At 38.8% G+C, this 25,572-nt stretch overlaps 1 protein-coding gene across 3 annotated transcripts in view; it reads right to left on the reverse strand.

Annotated features, from left to right (window-relative positions):
• Positions 1-25,572, reverse strand: part of LOC112541622 (uncharacterized) — a 174,764-nt gene that overhangs the window by 89,703 nt on the left and 59,489 nt on the right. For all 3 annotated transcript variants that reach the window (XR_015794384.1, XM_088132024.1, XM_088132023.1), the window contains exons 2-3: positions 21,716-21,782; positions 4,451-4,572 (exon numbers count right to left, since the gene is read on the reverse strand). Coding sequence is in view for 2 of the 3 variants with exons in the window: in XM_088132024.1 (XP_087988150.1) it covers positions 4,451-4,572; positions 21,716-21,782 (189 nt within the window). In the remaining variant the exon portion in view is untranslated. The remainder of the gene's footprint in view (positions 1-4,450; positions 4,573-21,715; positions 21,783-25,572) is intronic.

Below are 25,572 nucleotides of genomic sequence, written 5' to 3' on the forward strand. Positions count from 1 at the left end.
GTTCAGTCTGGATCTGGTTGAGAGAGTTTGCTGTAGAGTTACAACATGGGGAAGCACAATAAGCAGACTCATGGCTCACCTTAGCTCCAGTCTTTTTCACCTTGCTGAAATGTACTGTATTTCTTCTTAAATTATGTATCAAAACAAACACTCTAAAATCTTAATTGATTCTAAATTTGCATCATTTGAAAATTGCCAATTTTTTGTTGATACACTCCCCTGGTAGACAGACAGACAAAATAAATAGAAGAGGTAATGCCAACCTAGAAAAAGGACCATTATATCCCTTGGGATCTCATCAGTTCACTGATCTGCAGTCTTGGTTTCTAGGCAACACCTTAAACAAGAATTCCCTGGTTTAAGAATCACAGGCAATTGTAGTTAATGAATCAGGAAGTCGCCGTTCAAGATGGACAAGAAAACAGATGGTAACTACCGGAATTCCCTCCCTCCCATGTAATTTTATTGTAATTACAGTTTCATGTCTGCGTTGGGCCATATATTAAAGCTATTTCTGTTCATTAAAAACTGGGGGTGGGGGGGGACATGGGCACAAAAAAAGTTTTCAGTATTCCCCTATCAAAAAGAACCTTATGTTAATAATCACCAGAGGAAAACCAGCTGTTACTGTTAGGAAGGTGGCAATTTGAACATGTTGGGTTTTGAGCATTAAAAGTCAAAATTATCCCTTTGACTTGTGCACACCAATAGGACTACCAGATGCAGGCTGCACAAATCTGCACAACCTCTAGATGTCAGCAAAGAGATACAGAAAAACCTCTTTGCTGACATCTAGTGGCTGCCTGAATTTATGCAGCCCAAATCTTGTAGTTCTAACATAAAAATAAATTAGAAAGTGATGAGGAGTCAATGCTGGTGACTTTAAAAATCACGATTTTTAGTTGTTGTTTTTTTAAAAAAAACTGGATCAGAAACTTTTTTAAAAAAATTAAAGTTTCATAAAGTATACAGTCCTGGCATAATAAGGTATTTATGCAATTATATACTTCAGATCAGACATTATCGGCAGAGGAGTTTGATATTTGAATTTTTTGCTTTTACCCTTTCTGCTGTTACTATTTTTGCTTCTTTGTTCAAAAGGAAAAGGAAAGGGCATCTAAACAAAAACATATTCCCTACTGGGTTTATTTATTTTTCAAATCTTTGCTGCCCTAACTTCTTATTTTGTACCACTCTTTCACTTTTGTCCAATAAAACTCCTTGGGCGAAGAAACCTTTCACTTGTTATTGGAATTCTATAATGCATGATGTAGAGTAAGGGTATTGTTAAAAAAAGTTTCTACTGAACTGCCCAAAGTTTAACTTGGAGTTTCACAGAAAGAATCAGAGTCTTATGCTAACAGTGACTTTTGAAATGTGAATAAGTTTGAATGTATAAGATCTAAAGTTTAAGCAAGTTTCCAAGGCATTTCCATCCATCTCTCCCTCCTCCAGGAGTTCATATGATGGGTGTTTGATGAGATCAGTCCCACATTATGACTAAAATAGCCATCTAAATCTTCTCATACTTATCTACCGACATGGATTAAGACTGTTTTAATTACAATTTCCACACCAAGTGACTGTATAAACATTTGTGTCTTCAGATGTTCTTTCTGAATATAACCCAAAAAGGCTCGTGCACACTTAGGTTAACCCACAGTGTGGGATGGGATGAAGTGAAGTGAATTAATATCACTCTTACTTCATTTCAAAGAGCAGCCCATGGCAAACCAATTACTTTGCATTAAAAATCCACAATGAATGTAGCTCCTACTCTCAGTAATGTCACAAATTTGACACCAGAGTTTATTCGCTGCTTTAATTGTGCCATCAGTTAATGCAATCTCCCCAGTATGCATTACTTCACCAGGTTCTTCACTCTGTAATGGCGCCCAATGACTATTCTATCATTGGCCAGGATGCAGTTAACGTGGACAGAGACTGCATGCTGTTAGGAAGGATTTGGGTTGTTTGGGCCTGGTTTTTGTTTTACCATTTTTTTTTAAAAAAATGAGGGAAATAACAGATGTTGGGGGGGATCACTAGAGAAAGTTGGGCTTAAAAGTACTGTAGTCTTGCTGTTATTTTGTCAGGGTGATAAATTGTGCTACAGAAATTAGCCATCTTGCTACATCATCTTAGCAGTGCAGTCCTAAGGGGCTTGGCAGGCCAGAAAACTAGGTCTGAATAACCAAATGCTGACACAGGCCACAAGCTGCTTACCCCTGTTCTTTATGAACACTTCAAAAAACCTATCTTCTATTTATTGTTTTATTTAAACAATTTATATAGCCCTCATCTTACAGCAGTGGCTCTGGGCAGTGTACAGAAAATTAAAACCCAAGCCAAAATATAATATGCCGAGAACGTACATGCTAATCTATCCCATCTTAAAGATTTAAGTCCAAGGGTGGTAATACTATCTTTTAAAGTTTTTATTCCATAACCACGTCAATTTCTGGCTACTATTTTCCTATGTTTTCTGGAACAATGGTGCCTTTTTCTGAGAGTTTGAAAATAATTATAGAAAGCTTTGTATTCAGGGGTCAGTGTCAATGAAAGCTTTAATTGTTCTGTCTGCTGCAGTTCCTTACCTGGAAATAAATACCATCACTAACAGCATCATAATTTCTGCTGAAAAAATAATAATTAAAAATAGGGCAATCTATTAAAGTTTACTTTGTACACTATTTCTTTTAACAGTGCTCTCTCCTTGAAAGGTTCTTGGAGAGTAAAGCAAAAGGCTTACAAGTCATAATGATGGCAACCACAAATAAGGAGGTTCTTCAAACAGAAGACCACATTTCAAATAGCAATTATTTTGCTAATAAGAACAGAAATAAAACCTCTCTGACTAGACCCATAAAACAGAATGCTTATTTACATCCCAGAATCTCCTAGGCTCTAGGAGGCACGTCATTTTGATTCTTTGATGGGCATGCTAAATATCAGTTTTAGATAAAACAAGAAGCTTGTTCATTATGATTCATCAATTTATTTTAACCTTTAGCATGTAAAAGAGTATGTTCTCCTGAACTCATCTGAACTTCACTTTGAGTAGTCATACCCAGGATCACATTTTAGGTTGTACACTTGTAATTTTTGAGTGGGAGAATGCTTCACTGAGTACAGCAGAATTTATTTTTGATTTCAAATTGGGCTATTCATGTCACTTCACGTTTTCAATGCCCCCCCCCCCCGCCAAATGATACAGCAATCAGTATTTATCCATTAGTCTTATTTTTACACTATCTTTCAATCCACAAGGATCTCCAATATTCATTATAAATAACAGATACATAATTAACACAGAGCTACTTTCATTCTGCTTTGCCCTTGGATTCTGGCTGGTGAAAAGGCTAATTAGGTTATCATATTACACAAATAAGAGTGGAACTTCCCTGGTTTCTTTGCCTGTTCTAGTTGGTATAAGTAATCAATGTAAACAATTAGACAGTGTGCTCCAGTAGAAGAGGGTCTGCAGCGAGGGTAAAAATAAATTCAGTATTGCAGTCATGACTATATGATCAAAATCTCACCTCTTTTTTTATGTGTGTTAGGGCTCTGATCATACAGCTGCATCTGCTATCTTGATGTTTTTGACTCCCTCCCCCACAGAAGCTCCTGCACCAGGACATTTCCTCATTTCTGCTAAGCCAAAGTCATTCAGAATTCTGGTTTCTATTATTCTTTGTTAACTGGCCCAAACAGCAAAATTCATTTGATGGTTGGTGTCCCATTCTATTTAATTGCCTTCTACTCCTTTTCTCCTATTCTGCAGGATTTCTACTGCCTAAGAGCAGTGAAAAAACAGGATGTTGGGCAATGTCACTTGGCAGGGCTGGCCTAAGACACTTTGCCAGTGGTAACTCAAGCAAAGGACACGTTTTCACTCTTCACCTATGACAGGGTTGGCAATCTACACATTTACAGCTCCACGTCATCCTCTGCTTAAATTTGTGGTGGCCCTCTGCAAGGGATCAGTTCTGATCTCTCTTAAGACCTTCTTGGGAAAGAAAGAATCAGAAAGAGAAAAAGAAGAGATTAATTATTTTCCAGGTCTTTTACACAATGGAAAATCGAAGCTACCTATGAGGTTGAAAAAAACATGGTTACTTCTATATTTTCACTAACGTAGTAAACTGTACCACTGAATGTGTTGCTAGGAAAGAGAATCTGATCAGACAATAGGCAAGACTTTAAATTCTGCACTTCCAAACTATCTTACCTCCTTACAATTCATTTTTCACACCACTTTAAAGCCCAAATCTCCCAATCTTCCCTTTGTAGCTACTTTTTTAATGCACAACTTAAAACAGACATGAAATGCAATACAGGATTTCAGCCATCTCATTCTGTTTAAATCAAAGAATGTGATTTGCCCCACATCATGCATACCAAGGGATAGGCCAGGAGAGACATTTATATACAGATGTCAAAATCTTACCTGCCATTTTGATAACAGGTGCTGCACACAGATGCTTTCTCTTTGCTGGAAATCTTACAAAGACAAGCTGAGTGGTCATCTGTTGAGAGTGTAGTTCTGTCTTTTGGTTATGCGTTGCAGAGCTAGGGTACAATCAAAGCTCCTGTTCAACTCCATGATGTAGGGACAGATGCTTTTCACATGCAAGTTACTGCTCTTTTGTACCTCACAAAAAGATGATGAATTTGCTATCCATCTAACCTGAAGATTTGATCCATAAAATCTGCTTTTGCACCTCAGTGACCTCACCCAGTGAAAATTAACTGTACTTATTCAGCAATGCAGTTGAACACAGTAAGCCACTGAATACTTTTTCCCATTCACTCCAAGCCATAAAATAATGCCAGGAACATATCCAATTCCTTGAATTTGTCCTCCTTTGTGGCACCATTACTATAAGGACAGAAATGACCAATTCAGACAGATGTCGACAGAGTCATTACGGGTCATAATGGCTTTAAAAGAAGCTCTTGCCTTTTAGATCTGCATTTCTGCAACTACATAAGCAGATCTTCAAACACAGAAATCTGAGAACTGGGGAGAAATAATTGCTTCTCCCTCCAAATGGTGCATTTCTACAAGCTGCTTTAGTACAGATAATATTTAATTAGTCATAAATATCAGTCACGTTGCAAGAGAAAATCACACCTGATTTTCCTGAGAAATGCATAAGAGAATTTTAATCATTAAAAAAAAAAAGACTACCATATTTTTGGGGGAAGGGGGATGGTTTCCTAGATCAAAGAACATGAAAAGATTTTTCTCTTATATGAAGTGAAGAATTAGCATAAAAAAGTCCAGCTGGGAGTTAAAGAGTTAAGCTGTCAGTGTAAATCAGGAATTGCCTCAGAACAGGATACAACACTTAAGAGTAGCCTAGTGTTTTCTTTCTACCCATTTATTTCCTGTGCTTTATCTTCCACTACTAATAAATGCAGGAGAACCCAAAAATACAAGATGTGATAATCAAGGCTGCAGCAATCTATGGCACAATTTGTTTATACACATCAGTCAAAAGCTTCAGCAGGAATACCCAGAATCATATTATTAATCTCTGCTCTCTAATTCCAGTTCCAGGAAGAACCAACAATATTCAAGGGCAGTTCATTGATATATACCGTCTTGGGTCCTGCAATTTCATACAGGTCATGGACACAAAGGAAGCTGTTTAATATGACCTAGGCATAATTTTCAGGGTGTGCACAATATGGGAAACAGTTTGTTTTGAGCTACACTGGAAAGTTTTGGGCAACACAAGTTTTGTGTTCCATTTTTCTTCTGACACTGAAAACAGAACAACAACAAAAAGACAGTACTCACATTTTGTTTTGAATTTTGAATGTTCAATATGGCTTAAAAACAAACAATTTGCTGTTGCCTGTTGCCTCCTATGATTTGGGGACACACAATAACCTCACTCATAGCAGCTAAGACTTGTTCCAAAATCAAAATATTTTGTACACGCCTTACACTTGTGCATATACATAGGCAATTCAGATGCATCACTTTATTCACTGTAATGTATAACCCCTTTTGTTCTTTGAAGGCCTCCTGTCAGTTTGTTCCCACAGGTACCTGTGAGGTAAATTGGATTGAATGTATAATTAAATGTAAATTAAGCCAATTAAATGCAGCTAAGGCTATTATTTCCTCTAAACTTCAATATAGTTTTCCCCATCTTTCACATTAAACAGTTTGTTCCCCATCTTAGTGAACTCCAGGACCCTATACAAGACTTCCATTTTTGCAGTTCTAATCTATTTTTTTAGCTTATGGCCAACTTAATTCTAGAAAGACTTACCCTGAATCAAGTGAGGCATAAATGAAATAGATTATTTAGACTAGTTTTCATCCTCTTGTGTTATTGGCAAAGCAATCACATAAAAAACATGGGGGGAAGAGGCAAGGGAGCTTCTGCCAATGTCACTCACTGAGTATCTCTACTGAGTATAAATTTAAATCTGCAGTTCCCAATTCTTGAACCAGTATAAATATGCAATTCTAGGAAAAGTGTCTATTAGAAGAAATGTGCATGGACTATGGGCATGGAATTTATCTTCCTTCCTTCCTTCCTTCCTTCCTTCCTTCCTTCCTTCCTTCCTTCCTTCCTTCCTTCCTTCCTTCCTTCCTTCCTCCCTCCCTTCCCTTCCCTTCCCTTCCCTTCCCTTCCCTTCCCTTCCCTTCCCTTCCCTTCCCTTCCCTTCCCTTCCCTTCCCTTCCCTTCCCTTCCCTTCCCTTCCCTCCTTCCTTCCTTCCTTCCTTCCTTCCTTACTTCCTTCCTTCCTTCCTTCCTTCCTTCCTTCCTTCCTTCCTTCCTTCCTTCCTTCCTTAAAGCGATTCAGAAATTAAGGTAAAAAGAATGTATGGTAAGGAACACCAGAAATTAAATCTGAGAACTCCTATGGGGTGGGGGGGTTTCATAATTCCAACATTTATACTGGAATGCAACAAATATCATTACTCATTTCCTTGGATTTTTGATATGGAAAATATAGATGTACATATCAGGTCATTAAAATATGCCTGCCATCTGGCTTCCATTAGACTAGTATCTGTAATTTATTTCTACTTTTTCTTTCACTCCTACAATTATACAGATCAGATCTATTATATCTTTTCTGAACACATTATAATCATTTCTTTCTCACTGCTTGTTTCTTATTAAATTTCAGTGCAATAAAACAATTCAGGTTTCAATTTTTCCATGATGGTATTGAGATAACTGGAAAATTAAAATGTGGTTGTTTCATCCTTGAAAAGGTTGACAAACATTCTGTACAAACTGTGTGTCAGTGTTTGCATCTTTGATCTGTTGAAAACCATTAAGTGTTAGGTAAAGCCATATGTTTATTATCATAGCTAAGACTTACAAGAAAGTCACAACTAATTGAGAGTCCTTTTGCCTATTTTATATCCCCATGTGCTTATGATCAATGCCACATATTTATCAGTGAAAATGCAGGCATTAGCACCTTTACTAAACTGTGTATTAGTTCTTTCAATTAAATATTTTCTTTTACATTCAATAAAATGAATAGTCTGGTATCTCACTTACTTCTAATAAGTTTGCTCTAGAATGATTTTACAGGATCTTGGGTGGAACCTAGGGGTATACTTTGTCATGGTGTAAAAGTTGGAACAAAGCAGAGTAATTTGGGGCAGTTTTTGCTAATGCGAGGTGGGGGAAATGGCTATAACAAATCCTATCTCGGTTCAAAATCTTCTGTGATGCTCCATCTCAATTCATCATTCTGGACTCTACTGTGCTGTAAATGTTAGTACCATTTAATTGTATCCCAAAAGACATGCATAGGTTTGCTTGCATAAAACACTTGGGAGGGAACAGAAGGGAAGGCAATTTCTGACTGAGACAGTGGCAGGTATTTCTTCAACTCAAACTGATCCTTGAGATCAAACCATTCTCAGTCATTAAAGTTGCAGTCTTTTGGACAAGGGTCAGACTAATTGGACAGTACAGGAAGCCAATTGTAACAATCAAATGTAGGCAGACAGGAGAAGGTCTCAGTCCAACTGCAAGCACAGAAGGTTAATGGGAGTTATGAGAACAGTGCAGAAGAGATCTGAACAAGTGGTTGCTGCAATCAACAGACAAACAACAAAAATACATTAAAAGGTATCCATGATGATTTGCATGGGACTCAAGACTAGCTTAGAAACAACAGTTAGTCTTGTGTGAAAAGGTGGGAGAATATCAAGACAGGTCTGCAGGAGAAGAATAACTCTTTTCTTCTTATGCAAATAAATAGTTAGCCTATCCTGTATCTCCCTAGATATTTGGAATAGGCCCTGTGTGGTTACTCTATGGAATGAAGGCATATGTTGTCATCTTGAGCCTCTGTACAGACTTCTAGTGAAATGCTGGATTGATAGTTGCCCAGGATGGAGGAAAGGAGGAGTTAAAAAGGGGATGGCTGTTTCAGAACAGATTGGCCTTGACCTATCTAGCAGTTGAAAAGGTCTAGCATGCACTGCAGGAAGTGGGTTCATATTTCTCATGAAATAACTGTTACTGGCAGAAAGCTGTTTTAAAAGAAAATTCTAAACACAGTATGCTAAATTATTTTGCATAGGATATTGTGTGAACCTACATAGTGGCAGTTTATTCAATAAACCTAGTTAAACAACCTAGGTAGAGTGTATTATCTATGAAATGTGGTGAAGGGAAAACACTAGCCTCCTGTGAGTAGACCATAACAGCAGAGCATGAGTGTTGAACATTATTTTGACTGCTGAGATTGCAAAAAATGAGACCCTGATAGCCCCTTTTCCAACTAATCTTTTAATAAAATTTGTTGGTTGGAAAAGGGCCATCAGACTCATGATGGAGGGGGGGGAATAAACATCAGCAAGTTTTTTTAAACCTTTGGAGAGTCTAGTGATTGCTTTCTGCTACTCACTAATCAGCTCTCCATCTTTCTGTCGACAAGGTCTCTGCCATACAAATGCCACAAAAATCCACTTTGCGTGTTAAAGAAGAATATATGTTGGATAACAATGAGTTGTTGATAACCAACTGTAATATTTTAGGAATTGCAAAGCTCTATAAAGCAAGAGACAACATGGTGCCAAATGGCTTGTAGGTGCTCAAAGGATGAAATTTCAGAAGAAAACTGTGACGCTGAAAGACTATCATAAATATCACTTCCACTGACTGATTGATTGATTATGTACCATCAAGTTGGTATCAACTCTTGGCAACCACATAGATAGTGGTTATGTGTCCTTAATCTGGTCCTTCAGGTCTTCCAATGGTGCACCCATTACCAGTATAACTGAGTCCATTCACCTTGATGCTGGTTGTCCTTCTCTTTCCTTCCAATGACTTCCATTGTGCACATTGTCATGAGTCAGATATACAATTATCTTTTTATCCTCACTTATATGAAACCCTAGCCACCTAAGCTTTCTTGCGACATGTACATGCAGTTTAACCTTGGTAGCTGCACTCAGTCACCTTTTGACTCTTTAAGACCAATGAACGTCATCTTACCAGGATTATCTAACTTTCTTGTAAACTCAAGCTTTTGTTATCAGTGATAGTATCTAGCCCCTTAACTTCTGTTGGCCTCTTTTTCAAATGCCTCATCTGATAGTCCAACTTGTACAGCCATATTACAACTGGGAAAACCATGCCCTTCACAACATGTACTTTTGTTGTTCGTGTGATGTCTTTGCACTTTATTTTGTCTTTATTTCTCAAGTTTTTGTTACTTCCAACCATTAAACTTCAGCATATCTGAGACTGTTGATGTTTCTCCAAGAAATTTTAATTTCTGTTTTTTTCTAGTCCACCATTTGTTAGGATATATTCCGCATATAAGTTACAGATGTGACAGTACACAATTTTGGTGTAGTCATTTCCCAATTTTGAACTATGTAGTTGCTCTATACTGTGTTCTAACTGTTGCTTCTGAGTTATACTAATGTTTCACTAGGCAGTTGAGATAGCCTGATATACCATGTTTTTAAGAGTTAACTACAATTTATTATGGTCTCCAGAGTCAATAAAACAAAAGCAGACTTTTTTTGGAATTCCCTGACCTTATCTGTTGAATGTTAGCGATATGAATCTGGGTGCTCAGCCAAAATTTATCTTGCTGTCCTCATTCATGTATTGTTAAAATCTGGACTACAAACTCTTGAGAATTGTCTTACTAGCTTGTGAGATAAGTACAGGTGTTTGTTAGTTCAAGGATTCCTTAGCGCTGTTGTTTTTGTACTGGAATATAAATGGATCTTTTCCTGCCCCTTGGCCACAGCTGTATTTTCCACATCTGTTTACCAACTGCATGAACCACTTTTAATTTGATCAGCTCTGCAGATATTTCTTCATCTCCTGTAGCTTTGCTGTTAGCAACATTTTCTGGGGTTCATGGAACTTCACTTTCCAGAATGTCTGGCTCTGGTTCAGTGATCAAACCTTCATACATATCATACATTTGCACAGTTCTTCTACATAATCCATTATCTCTCTGTTATATCTTACTTCTCCACTAAATCTTTGCCATTTTGTCATTTATTGTGCCCATCTTTGCAAAAAAAAAAAAAAAAGCATTATCTTTACTATTATCCTTAATATCAGCCTAGGGTTATTCAGGCACTCTGTTTATCAGATGAATTCATTTAAATTTATTCTCTACCTTTACCATATAATCATATAGTAGACTGCCAAAGCTGTACCTTGTTGGTCTGATGATTCTGTTCTGTTTAGTTTAAATTATAATTATCTAAGGAGTTCATCATCTGAGCCATAGTCAATACCAGATCCTATTTTTGCTGATTGGGTAGAACTTCTTTATCTTTGTATAGTATATAGCCAGTTTGATTTTGGTGTTGTCTATCTGCAGAATCGTCTTTTAGATTATTGAAAGGGTTTGCTAACATTTAATTTCCTTGGCAGGATATTAGTCATTCTCCTGCTTTGTTTCATACACTGAGGCAAAATTTTCCCATTTTCATGCTATTTTACTATGACTTCAACAGAGTGTTCCAATCATTTGTTGTTGTTGCTGTTTTGGTGTGTCAATTTGTTGTTTCAATTTCTGCTTCCTCTGTATCTGTAGTTGGAGCATAGACCTGGATCTCTATAATACCAATTATCTTGGTGCTAGACTCAAATTGAGTTCAATTTTTGGACTTCATCCAAGCACTGATTTTGACACCCTTTTGTTCATAATGGCTACTCCATTCCTTCTATGGTTTTCTTGTCTGCAATAGAAAATATGATGCTGCTCTGATGGGAAGTGACACATTCCAGTTCATTTCAGTTCACTGATTTCCCAAATGTCATTTTTCAGTCTTGACATTTCCGCTCTGACAACATCAAGTTGGCCTTGGCTCATGATCTGACATTCCACATGCCAGTGATACGCATTTCTTTGCCGCATCAAACTTGCCTTTTCCCTTTGTTATATGAAGAGCTGGACATTCTTTTGGCTTTAATTCAGCTACTCATAAGCACCAGCACTTCTTGCACTTACTATTTTCTCTTCCACATTATCTCATTGGGTATCTTCCAACCTGAGGGTGTGGGGAGGCTCATCTTCCAGTATCATGTAGCCATTGCCCATTTAGTTCATTAAATAATGCAAAGGTATGGGATACACAGAACTACACACACACAACCCATTTCAATAAATGAAATTTTGTATTAAATGGTTGCTCACATAGGGAGGTTATAAACTTCTCCCAATAACAGTGTTATCTATGTACATTATTAACGGCTCAACAGACATTACCTTTATCAGGATTTAGTTTACAGTTAAGTTTGTATGGAGAACCGCAGTGTAGCTAAGGCAGTCCTCTTACCATTATCCAACCTCTTCATTACCTTTCCAATCTAGTTGGATGACTTGATGATGACATCATATCTCCAAATCATGTGTTAAGATTTTTGTTTCATTTTGTTCTCCATCTGATTTATGGGAAATCACTTTTTTATTTTGACATCCAGAGGAAAAAGGAGTCACTTGCTAAGGGTTTCTTAGTTTGTATCCTCAAATTCATTTTTTTAAAAAAACTGATGAGTTTGCATTTGTTACACTTTAACATTTTACTTATGAATCATTATTGTATTGTGAAACCAAGCTGAGATCAATATTTGGGAAAAGAATGGAAAAAAGGTGGGTATCAAATAAATAATAAACTAGAAAATAAAAAGCTGCATAACATTTTGGGAAAGAAAATTTTGAAGAGGCGCAAGAGGAGAAGAAATATAGTAGAGTATTAATATGATAATTCATTTCTGCTGATAGATAGAAGAGTGGAGATGCCATGACTTTGAATGTATTTGTACAGGTAGTTGTTGAGTTACAACTATTCATTCAGCAACTGTTCGAAGTTACAATGGTGCTGAATGAAGGTTCTCTAAGTTCAAGCCATTAGAGCACCCACATGGTCATATGAACAAAACTCAGGTGCCTGGCAACCAGCCTGCACTTATGACCAGTTCCAGCATCCCACAGTGATGTTTGTACCCTTCCCTGCCAGCTTCTCCCAAGCAAAGTCGATGGGAAGCCAGCAAGGAAGGTCGCAGGTCACTGCAGTAAGTCTTCCCCCTTTCTTCGCTCGTATGCACCACGCCCTCCTTCCCCCCTTTGCTCACACACACACACCATGCCCTCTTTCCCTGGCCTCCCTACACTTGCACAGACATATACACCCTGCACCCTCTTTCCTTGGACTCCCTGTAATCACACACATGCACCCCGTGGCCTCTTTCCACAGCCTCCCTGCGATCGCACACATGCATGCACATACCTCATGCCCTCTTTCCCTGGCCTGGGATCACCCTCCCGCACCCTCTTTCCACAGCCTTTCTGTGACTGCACACACGCACGCACCCTGTGCCTCTTTCCCCAGCTTCCCTGTGATTGCATGCACCCCACGCCCTCATTCCCTGGCCTGAGTTCCTGCTGCACAGAGCACCCCCTCTCCCAAATCATGCATGGCTTGTGCCAGGCTTCCCCCACCCCGCCTGCAGCACCCCTGCGCTCCTACTTGGGACTCTCTCCTCTTTCCACTTAACAACCCATGCATCTTGGGTTACGACTGGGACTGCCTGGATTGCCATTGCTAAGTAATGCAGTTACGTGACATCATGCTTTATGACTGCATCGCTTACTTGGGGCTCCCTCCTCTTTTCACTTAAAAGCCCACACATCTTGGGTTACAACCATGACTAACTGGATTGCCATTGCTAAGCAATGCGGTCACGTGACATCATGCTTTATGACTGCATCGCTTAGTGACAGCAATCCCGGTCCCAAATGCAGTCGTAACTCAAGGACTACCTGTATAGGGAAGATTTAGCAGTGTGAATAAAGTGACCAACTCAGAAATAATGAGAAACTGAAACTCAAAAGTGCATCTTCAGGGAAGATTGGGAAGAATGTGTGCATGACAGGAGATCGATGCTTGCTGAACATGTTCAAATGAGTTTCACTGAGAAGACTGGATAAAGTCAACAAAAAGGATTGCAAAATACAAAGAAGTCTATCTAGAATAGGACTTACTATGACTAAATTATTTTCTTTAGCTTAGGCTTATTACACAGGAACCATGAGAGGGATATTGAGCACTTCTAGATGGGGCTTCTTCTTTTCAGGACAAGACTTCCTGACCAACAAGAATCTTCCAGACTGCACTGTGCTTCTGACTTCTAGCTCCAATTTCTAGGTCACTCACTCGGCTCCAGACTCACGCATAAACCCTAACTTCTGCTTCCTTCCTGACATGCATGGCCCTTACATAAAAGTGGAAATGCCTTGAGATAGTGCTGAGATAAAGCTCGGAGGCCTCCCAACCCCAGAGGTTTTGCTAAGGTGAACATGTACTTCCAGAAAGAGCTATTCAAGTCACTGCTGTAATATACTGGTGGATTGAAACCACTCTCATAAAAATAATGGAAGCCTCTCATAGATATCTTGTTAATTATTCTGCATTCCTTTAAGAAAGATAGACCAGTTTTTACAAAGTGTATTTCCAAATACTGTCAAGCCATAAACGGTAATGTGACATAGTGCTCAACTAGGACCTAGGAGATCCAAATTCACATTTCAAAATCAGCTATGGAAATGCACAGGATGACGTAGGGGGAAATCACTCCTTCTTACCCTAGTGAACCTCACAGGACTGTAGGGGAAATTTGGAACCAATATCACTGTGTATGTTGACACAGTGGGATATAACAACCCCCAAACCTAATCCTAGGAAGGATGGAAAAGTGCCCCTCTGAATCTTGGAGACCCTGGGCCAATCTATGTTGACATTGTAAGGATAAATGTATCTCTAAGGCAACTTCATATGTGCTAAGTGATCCAGTCAGTCAACAAGCCCTACACCTGAGATCATCTGATTTGCCTTGAGGCTGTTCAGAATTTGTCTAATTTCTTTCTTAGTAAGGTCATCCTCGCATCTCATGGTAGTTCATTCCAGACATTAGCTATGTGTTGTGGAAACAGTACTTCCTATTTTTTTCCTCCCTTGAATGTCTTTTTACTCCATGAAGTATTGACTTAACCCTAGAAAATGAAATCCAGTCAAAACAGCAAAAACTCTGTGCACATTCTACCAAGCATTCCTAACAATTACTAACATAGCAACTGCATCTGTTTTTAAAACTACACAACACAATGGTATGTTCACTGGCCAGCTTATATGCACAGATCTGTTAATGGGCTGGAGAGCACTTATGCAGTGTTTTCTCTTCTAATTCATATCAGATGCTTAAAACATTTTCTTTATTGTAGGCTTATCTTGTTTTATGAGACAGCTTGAAAACACTGTTGAATGTGATTATGCGAACATTAAATGTAGCTTTAATTTATCATGCATACAGAAACGCAAGGGAAGAAGCATCCAAGGGATTGGAAGAATGAGAAATAAATACTTGGAAGTAGGGTTGATAGAAGAGACGGAACAAAATTCTGCAAGAATGGGTCTGTCATCAACTCTTTCTCTAGAGTGTCTGTTATAAAATATAGTTGATAATCTAATATGATAATATTGCAAATTTCCTGGCATCTAGTTGTCAATATGGAAAGGAGAAAGAACAGTACCATGGAGTAACGCCATTGGGATATGCAAAGATAGTGAGCACTGAAGACAGGGCCTTCTCAATGATGGTTTGTGAAATTTCCTTCCACGAGGCTTTGGGGAAGTAAGTTTGGAAGACAACACCAGATTTTTAAAGATTTTTAAAAAGCTCTGTAGTATTTGGATATGATTTTTAATAAATTTTGAAAGATGCCTAGAATAGCTCAATAGATGCTTAGAATAATTGTAATAAATAAGACCAGATCTATCAATTGCTTTTAAGTGGGTTTAAAAACATATATTTATTGTTTTAGATTTTTAAAACAAAGGTTTGTATCATACTAGGTTTTTTACATAGAGAATTTTTATTATTTATGGGTTGACTTTGACTTGTTTAGAAATGTTTTAAAATAACATATGGATTTAAGGAAGTGTTGGGTTGAATTGGCTGTTTTACACTGGAAATCGTCTTGAGAAAGACTGGAGTTTTAGAGATAATTAAAAACAGCATTATTATTATTATTTAAATGTATTAAGTCTTAACTAAAGGTGATTCAGTCCATTGTGATTCTTCTTCTTCTGTGACTTAGATCTGTTAGATCACCAAGTTTTGGATCACACTCTTAAAATAATTCAAAGCCATGCAATCCTCTGGATTTTTGGATTGCTATTCCACAGTCCCAATTCCTAATGGTCAATTTGGCTGAGACTGACAGTAGCTAATTTCACAGGACATCAGGTTGTCTTCGCCAATATAATCAATGGCTTTCCCCCAAATTTCATTCACTCTACAGTGGGAACTAAACGTAAGAGTTGACACTCCTGTATTAAGGAATAGCTAGGCTTTAAACCTCCAACATTGCTGCACTAGTATACAATCCTATCTCTTCCATGAATATTAATACCTCAACTTTTGGTCTAACTAAATTACTACCCTTAATTTAGGACAGATTTGTATTACACAAAGAAAAACAATGTGCATTGCACTAGCTTGAGCAATCAACATAAGCACAAGTCTAAACTTTAAACCGTGTTTACTGGCTGCTGTTTATGACCTAAAAGACATGCACTAGATACCCTGTGACACTCATTCACGCATCTCAAAGCTTATTTGCTACAGTTATTTGTCTGTATAGTCATAAAGGACAGCAGAAGTAGAGCTGCTACGCTACTTTTATGGAATTGGTGCTTTCTTAAACACTGATGGACACTGGAAAGACTCTGCTGGATTGATTTAAGTCCTTCAAGGGGATTTAAAATCATGATGTAAGTAATTAATGTTTCCTCTCCCAAATATACGAAAAACAAAATGTGTTGACTGAAATACAACCATTAAACACATGGAATTGGATCCCAAAATCCTATAATAGCATTCCAGTAGTGCATGGATGTGACTTATACAGAACTCATTCCACTTTTTCTATTGGCTGTTGGTTTTCTGCCAGATAATTGATCAACAGCACTGATCCCCTGACTTCCACTACTAATAGTAGCAGGAAACCAGTGATATGCCAGGGACCCTGCCCAAGATCCATGGAAAGCTGAATGTATGTGTGAAAAGCACACCTGTACAGGGTTACCTGTGTTCAGCCCCTCAAACTGGCAACTCCTGTAGAGCTGAAAATTATACACCCAGATAACTAATGAAACCTGACACTAATCTAAAGTCTCTCCCTGACTTCTTTTGTTTCCAGTGACCTCTCTTCAGGGTACCACCATGTATTCTTGCTAAATGCTCTACCTTCCGCAATTAGGTAGAGCAGATTTACCAGGGTCCCCATGACTTCTGGGAACTGCTGAGTCAGCGGCACATGTTTCATTGTACTGTTCCTTTTATAAGGATTTCCAACATCTACCGATAACACCTCTTTTAAGATCGGGTATATTTTACGCCACTCTCTTTCTCTTTGATTCACATATATACATTACTTACAAGGTAATGGAATCTGTTTCTTGGACCATATTTATTAGGAAACAAATGGTGACATAAAGGCTGAACCATGAGTCCAGTTCTGCTGCCGCATTTCAGATTTAAAATGTTACCAATTTCTTTTATGCTTTTGCTGGTTGCTGGGTGTTGTGTTTATGTTTTCACTGTCTAACTCCAGTCTTGGACTGAAATAAAATATGTATCTAACACTGGTGGAATGAGAAAAAGGCTGATTGTTCACTCTCCTTTCCATTCCCTCCATATGAGCTGCTGAGTCGTGTAAAAGGTACTGCAGGAGATTGCAGGGAGAACTTGTGAAAGTAGAAACAGTATCATCCCTTTCCATTCCATGATCCTTGACTGAATTCTTAGTCTTTCAGGAACAGAAGACAATGTGGCTGCTTGTAAAAGCCACTGGCTGTTCCTTAAATATGACATTCAGTCAGAAAACGAAGTTTGTAGCTTTCCAAATCCTACAAATTCCAGCTCCTGTAATCTCAATCAGCTTGACTCAGTGCCCAGGAACGATGGGAGATGTCATTCATTCCTATCCCTGCTTACATTATCAAGAAGAATAAAACCAAAACTTTTGCTCAGGCAACCCACGCAGTATCTTTTATACTGTTGCAATTTCTTCTGTTCAAAAGAGACTACAGTAATAGTAATCACTCAGTCATGTGGCTAAAATTTGGGTTGCTGATGGGAAAACATGGTTTAAAATTAAAGTATTAGGACGGAGGAAGATTTTGGATTTTTTTAATGAGGATTTGGACTTTAAATCACTTGACTGAATTCAACAAATCTTTATATGCTTTAGCAATTCAACTATAAAACGGAGATAGAAGCACTGCGAAAACTTTGTAGGTTACACCAGCAATGAGCACTCATGTGTAAACATCCATGCAATTCTGCCTCTCAGGATCAGAGAGGATTAATGCTCAGATACATACTGCTGCCAAATGAAAAGAGAGGATATTCATATTTTGTGATTTGCAAGTCTTCCTTCATTTGCATTCAAATTCAAGTCATTTATTTGTTGAAAAGATGCTTCGGTTTAACACATTCCATATCTAAAATTCTTCCTCTAAAAACCAATTTAACTTTCTGCAAACTCAATAACAAGAGTAGGTAATGAATTAAAATTCTCAACAGCCAGGCCCTGATCCTAATAGTTCTTGCTGCAGCAGGGGCAGAATAAGGCAATATCTACTACCCAGAGGGCAGGCTTTTGCCTTGCAGGGCTAGCATATTTCAAACCACTCTGACAAGGGCAAAATTGCAATATCACTTGGAGTATTATCGCTATGACGTGCAGGAATATATGGAAGAGAGCGTTCCCTTTTGCTTATTTTTGTAAAGGAAAGAGATTTCTTTATTAACATGCATATCCTGCCTCTGCAGTAGAGAATTCAAGATAAGGTTCACTGCAAACCTAAGCCCCAGATAAACATCTGCTCGCATTTAGAGCATGGGGGAGGGGGTTGTATGAGTACACCCGAGTGCCCTGTTCCCATATATCTGTCTGTTTCAAAAGATCTAAAAAAGTTCATCAAGAAAGCCAACATGAGGGCAGTAAGCACGTTTAGTTGAATGTGGATGCAGCCCCGTTTGGTACCTGAAACTCCAATGAGGCTGGATCCCCAATCATGGACAAGGGTCATCAGCCCTTCAAGGGGTTGACTTCAGCCAAGCATGGTTGAAGTCGACCTTATGCAAACCTTCATTTTAAACCTCTGAAGCTTTTCAAAGAGCCAGCTGTCTTAGGACTTAATGATAAGAGTGTCTGTGCGCCCTACAGCTTAGCTCTACATGAGAGCAGGTAAGCGAAGGGCTTCAAAAGTACTACACAGAGAGATGTGAGATACGTTAGAGACCCTTCTCCCAGTTTGGCACTCTTCAGATGTTAGGAATGGAGCTTCCAGAAATTCTCTGGCCTCGGGTCATCTGGGCTAGAAATTCTAGAAGCTGAACTCCAACAAATCCAGAAGATATCAGATTAGGAAGAATGGAGTCAAGTCAGAAAAACTCAACTGGGCTTCATAGCTGAAAGGAGTATCACCCCAGTCCAACCTGAACATTATCCTTTTAATATGTCAGAAATTGAAGGTATATTGAAACTTTGGGCAGTCTGCATGTGAAAGTCCACATCCTGCATGTTGCAGCATTAGCTGCAGCAGCTTAATAGCTCAAGTCCTGTATTAATTGCCACTGGCCCAGACTAGATGGGGGAACCTCATGCATTTCAAGGCCTGTTTTAAAATAGGCAATAGACAATACAATATACTGGCATAGATTCAAGGAATAACAATGCAGGAGTAGGCAACCTAGCATCCTCCAGACACTTTGGACTTCACATTCCATCAGCTCTAGTTTCCAAAATTGGCAAAGGATTGTGGAAATCATCTTTCAAAACAATTAGAGGGCATTTTATTTCCTATTCTGGATTTAAGGGATAGTTGTTATTGGTAGCTGATACTTTTGGGAAGCTTAAAAAAAATAAATAAATAACCTCATGTGTTTAGAGCATGGAGTCCTGTTTGCTCAGTGTTCTAATACAGCTTACCCTCCTCCTCCTCCTCCTCCTCCTTCTCCTTCTTGATGCCTTCATTCCCAGAATTAAACACAAACATATTGGCTAACACTGAATGGACTACAGCTTTGACAATGCAAAATGATGCGCCCAGAATAATTCCAGCTGACCCTTTCCTGCTGCCTCCCCAATTATATGACGGTGTTCTTAAAATGGCCCTAGCTTCTCATCAGAGTCCAGGCACAAGTCAAGAGGCTGGTTAAATGGCTTGAGATGAGATGCCACTTCCTACTCTAATGACACCTATCACTTGGGGCATCTCTCCTATATCATGGCATGTTAGGGACACAGGACAGGGCTGCTGAGTGAAAGGATGCTGATTACAGAACTCAGGTGAGGTTATGCTGGCCAGGACAGAAATACTTTATTAAGAAAAATCACACACAGCACTCACTAAGACACTGACAGGGCCTACTAAAGCCAGTGATGGACCAAAAGATGCTCCTGAGCCCCAACACAATGAAGAAGAGACCCTGTTTCCAAACTTTTCTCTCTGCTGAGGTTGAGTGGACCGCTCATCATTTGCAATCTGAGCACCTTAAATTAACTTCTACCTGCCAACACAAAATGGAACTCTAGGAATGTTTTGCTGCTTGCTTTTCTGAACCTAAATATATCTATAGAGAATTGCTGCAGAAATCCAGTTTGGTATAGTGGTTAAAGGCAACAGGTTAGAAAACGGGAGCCTCTGAGTTCTAGTCCTGTCTTAAGACTGAAGCCAGCTGGGTAACCATGGGCCAGCCACTCTCTCTCTCAGTTGTAATAAGGTGGCAATGGCAAACAATTTCCAAAAATGTTGCCAAGAAAACTTCAGGGATTTGTCTGGGCAGCTATGAAAGCACAAGTAAATAAAACAATAAAACATATCTATGCCATGACAGCTATAATTTGCACATGGCTTATTACAGAGAACCAGTTTGGTGTAGTGGTTAAGGCATCAGACTTAGAAACTGTGAATTCTAATTCTTCCTTAGGCACGAAGCCGACTGGGTGACCTTGGGCCAGTCACTTTCTCTCAGCCCTAAGAAGAAGGCAAGGGGAAACCACTTCCAAAAATCTCGCCAAGAATACTGCAGGGACTATTCCAAGCAGTCACAGGAGTCAATGATGACTTGACAGCACATGCATGCATGCTGTATTACAGCAGAACCAAGGGTACAGAAATTGACTCTATTCTTGGATCAAGTTCTGTAGTTTCTACTTGGATTAAGAGAGCCAAGCAGAATAAGGGGATGTAACCTTAATTATGGAACCACCGCCCCCACAAAACAGAAATGAAGAAAAGAGCTTTCATTCTTACATATTCTGAAGTATGAGGCAAAAAATGTATTAGAAAGCTATTTTTCCTATCATTTCAATGGAGCCTGATTTTTAGGAAAGCAGGATTTAATTTGCAGCTGAATATAGTTCATTCTATTTCTGTTTCCATGGGATGGGTAAAAGCAGCTCAATCTGTATACGGCCACATCTTTACCTTCAGAGGCCATAAAAATGGGCTGATGGTTATAGCAAGTATCCTGGCATAGTGGCCATAAGCTACTAAATTTATAAGTTTTCAGGCTGCAGACCTAAACAGACTTTCTAGAGAATTAAGTCCCACTGAATTCAGACAGGGTTATCTTCCGGTAAACACACTTAGGATTCAGGGTTCACATGTTTAAGGAAAGGATTTTACTTGACTATTTGGAACAGGCATTCTAGATATAGACAGACTAGAAAGGTTTGATAAATATATAAAAAATATTTTATTTTACAGTATTTATATACCCAGTTCCAATTGTTTCAGACTCAGGTGGTCCAGGAACAAAACAGAATCCCAACTCCACCCTCCAAATTAAAACATCAGGACTTAAACCAGATGGTTGCCCACAATTTCTCAGTACAGACCAAAGGCGTGTTGAAAAATAATGGTTTTGAGGGAATTCCAAAATAAGAAAAGAATGGATGGTTTCTGGTGGAGAGCTGTTTTAATTCAATCCCATTAAGTTACTTTTTTTAATTTGTGCATTTTGCTGTCTTTTTTGATTTTAATACTTGTAATTTATACCAGGATAGGCAATTTTTCTGTTGTTGGCCACCTTGGAAATTAAAGATTGAAAACATCTAAAATGGCTGCTGTGGTGGATATAGCTAACCACAAAGTACTTACTTATCAGAAAGCTGGTCGTCTTCCCATCTTGCTCTTGAGTCACCACAGAACTTCTTCAGCGGAGCAGCTATTGCAATGTTGAATGAATAAATAAAATAAAATTATATATGCTTTCTCCGATTTTTTACAATTCTCTTTGATGGGACTCAAAATAACCACAAACTCTTTCTTTCCAGCCCACTATTCTACAGATAGAACTGTTTCTGTTTAAATCAACTGCATTCTAACTACTTAGGGCTACCAGTTGGTGGCAGCGAAGAAGTACAGAAAACTCTCGTGGTTATCTGGCTTGTTGCTTCCCAAATCTGATAACTGTACACCTACAAAAATGAGTACTTTACTAGAAGCCACTCTGATATCAGTTGCCAGCAGTAAACAGTGGCCAGAAACATCTATTACCAGCTTTAATTGATATATCAACTACATCATTTCCTTGATTGGAGAGGGAAGAGGGAATGGCCTTGGAGGACAAGAAGAAGGGCAGCTATCAAGGCAACAGTCAGATAAGCGGGGCTTGAGCCTGGGCCAAGAAACTAATATGGGAAAATGTCTCAGGAAACCCCCTCCCTAGTTCACACAAAGATAAAGGGAGGAGGGAAGCACATTCAGATTTGCAAGATTCTGTTACTGTACTGTAGCTGGTAATCAAAACCTATGGTATTGGTTTCTTGGTCTGGTCTACTTGGTAGGGCTGACTTTGACTCAGATTACCTAGCTACTTCTAACAATGTACTTGTTACTATACACTTCAATTACTTCATTGGCCTTGTATTTGATTCAGAAGCTGCAACTGCTGTAAAACATGATGCTCAAGTTGCTGTTGCAGATTGTACCTCTGTGTAGAAGCTACTGCATTGCTAGTTTCAAGGACTTTCTTATGATGTACAAGGCCACAAACAACTTGAGAAGATACATGATGAACTGTCTTTGCAGTTACAGACCTCATTAATTACCAAGCTATCAGGGAAGGTTCTTCTGTGCCTATCAGAATCTAGCTCTAAGGAAGAGTGGTCCCTTACAGACAGACCTTCTTTGTGGGGGGGGGGGGTGCCTAAACTCTAGAATACTCTCTCACCTAAATGTGTATGACCACCTGCCATTAATTCTTGTAGGTGCTCGTTAAAGATCTAGTCATGCAGGTTGGATGAATGGTGTGTGTTTGCTTGTTTGTTTCTATTTTCCTTTTTATTGGGTGGGTGTGTAATTTTTATTTATTATTGTGCATTACACCGCTTTGAGATACTTTTGGAAAACTGCAGGGAAAAAAAAAATGATGAAGGCACAACAAATTATTTTCATGTAAAGTTCAGGCATCCTTTTAAGTATTCCAGACAGTCATTTTCCTCAATGATATCCCACTACATTCCCTTGATTATTCAATTTCCCATGTCTCAATAATAATATGCCCAGATATCATTAGACTAGTCCTCCTTCCACGTCAAGCTCCAGAATATATTTGATATACTTTTTACATATTAGTTTTCCACCAGTGTTTGCTCATCCACCCCAATGTTTACTGGTGTTTGAACACTGATACATTCTAAATAGAAGGGCTATTTTGAAAGCTCTGACATCAGTTACTAGCATTATCAGGCCCTACTTATGTGGAAGGGAAAAGTACCTTTCCACCTCTACCAAAGAACGAACGCAATCAGCACAATCTTCATTGGTTCCATTGGTCGAATCTTGAAGGGAAGATGACATTTTATCTCAGTAAATTTACCTTGAACTTCCAGAGGAAATGGCATGGTGCAGATATGATAAATAAGCTGTAGAGAAAGATAAGTACTCTCACCAAAGATACATTTGCAAGAATTTCCATCCTGGGAATGTGTTAGAATCCAATTGTGAACATTTTTGTAACCTGGAAAGTCACCTTCAGGAATATGTTGAATACTGGAATCTAGCATGGAGTAGATGCAAGCACCTCAACCCAACTTAGCAATATACTCTTTACAGAGTATATTGTCTTTATTTGCACTGACACTTACTTTCTTCTTAGAAGCACAGCTGACCAAAGTGGCACTGGACAAAAAGCAGCCCATAGCCAAGATCTCCAGGAAATGAACTGTTCTTACATTTAAAAGTAGCACTTCCCTTTCAGCAAGAAATTGCTCCAATTAATCTTCACACCAATATGGTAACCGGCTTCATGGCATATTAGAGTGTAGCTTTAAGGAACAGTAATTAAGTGCAAACTCTGATGAGCAGCAGCACGTTTTTTTTTTTGGAATTCAGTCATTAAAGCAAAGACCGCATTATCTACCTTGTTTAATAAGATTTATTAGAGCTTTAGGGTGGGGGCAGCAGGGAGAATTAAGTAGCAACCAAAAGATGAACACGTTTTTTTTTAATAAAGTATTGGGCAACTAAATCGATTTTCTCAACAAGCTGGCAGAGTTTGAACTTACAGTTTGTAGTTAGTCTATGTCCAAGTATATTAATAAAATATAATGACAAAAATATGAGCCTATTCTATGCAAGTATATGAAAAGCATTTCAATGTTTTGATCACGAAACAGCCTTTTTGTATTCAATATTCTGAGCTCAAAGCTAAATACCTGCTTACAAAGCTTCGTTTCAAGGTCGAAACATTTTACAGTAGGTGTCCCAATATTTCTATGCATTGTAACTGGTTTTTGTGCTGAGCTTTTCGTTTCTTTTTTAAAATTTTAAACTGCTAGTACAGCAGCATATACTGATCATGTTCTGATGCTTCTGGCTGAGGCTAGATGGAGTAACATTTGAAAGGACCTTTCGCTCCCTCAACCCCCATTCCCCAAATAAGGCATGCATGCTAATTTGGTGGAATTAACTCTTCCTGTTAGATGTTGGGTGTCTTTTAAGTTGATAAACCTACCGCGCACTTGCTAAGCCACACACAATTAATACAGTCCTTTAGACATTTTTGTTTCTCTTATAAGCTGAGGCTTGCCTTTATGGGTTCCTTACTTCTCTCCCTTCAGTTCAGCTCTAGCTAAACTCCTGTTTCCTTCCAAAAAGACCCAGAAAAGTCATGCCGAGAAGAAAGCGAAGAGAAATTAGAAGGATACGGAGGAAGATGAGCACCAGGGTCAAAGAATGGAGTCAAAGCTGCAGAGAATCTTGATCCCAGTAATATGTCTGCTCCACCAGAAGCAACATGATACCAGAAGCTGGTATCATGGTACAGGAGGCTAAAACAGGGTATAATGATATGTGGCTTTTCCACAGGCAGAAACAGAAGGAGATGTGTCCCTGATTTCTTCACAGGAGACCCACTCCCCTCTATTAGCAACACAAGGGCTGAAGGTGAGAACCACCAGAAAGAGCCCACTTCTGAATCCAAGCTCAGAAATGGTGTTAGTGGCAGCCCAGAGAAACCAGCAGACAACTCACAACCAGTACTATGTTGTGCACCTGTGGCCAGTGCAGAATAGGAACAATTCAAACCTAAGCAGCCACCGCAAGCCACAGGCCATCACGAAGAAGGATACTATCTCTTGGCCTTGGGGATACTTGAGCACCTGTTTAGGCATCATGCAAATGTCTTGTCCGTTGCTGTCAACTGTAGACAATCTGTACCACCAACCAATGGCAAGATACCCTTTTTGAAGCAGAAAAAGAGTTTATGTCTAATAGTTGAAACAACTGTAGGGGCCGAGTGGCAAGATGAACCATAGAAATCAGTCTTGGCATTAACTGTTGCTCAGCCCTTCCATATGGTGAAAGATACTACTCTTCTACTCCACTGAGTTTCCAGAATGGATTTTAAAATGCCAGTAATTGCTTACTGTGATTTTGTTGTTTTTTGCTCCTCTTCTGTGTAATTTCTGCTGATTCCACCATATATATGTTTACACATGTGCAAGACTCCT

The sequence above is a fragment of the Python bivittatus genome, unplaced genomic scaffold, assembly GCF_059951505.1.
Source record: "Python bivittatus isolate LINGU-HERP-01145 unplaced genomic scaffold, Pbiv_v1 ctg000980_np1212, whole genome shotgun sequence".
Lineage (NCBI taxonomy): Eukaryota > Metazoa > Chordata > Lepidosauria > Squamata > Pythonidae > Python > Python bivittatus.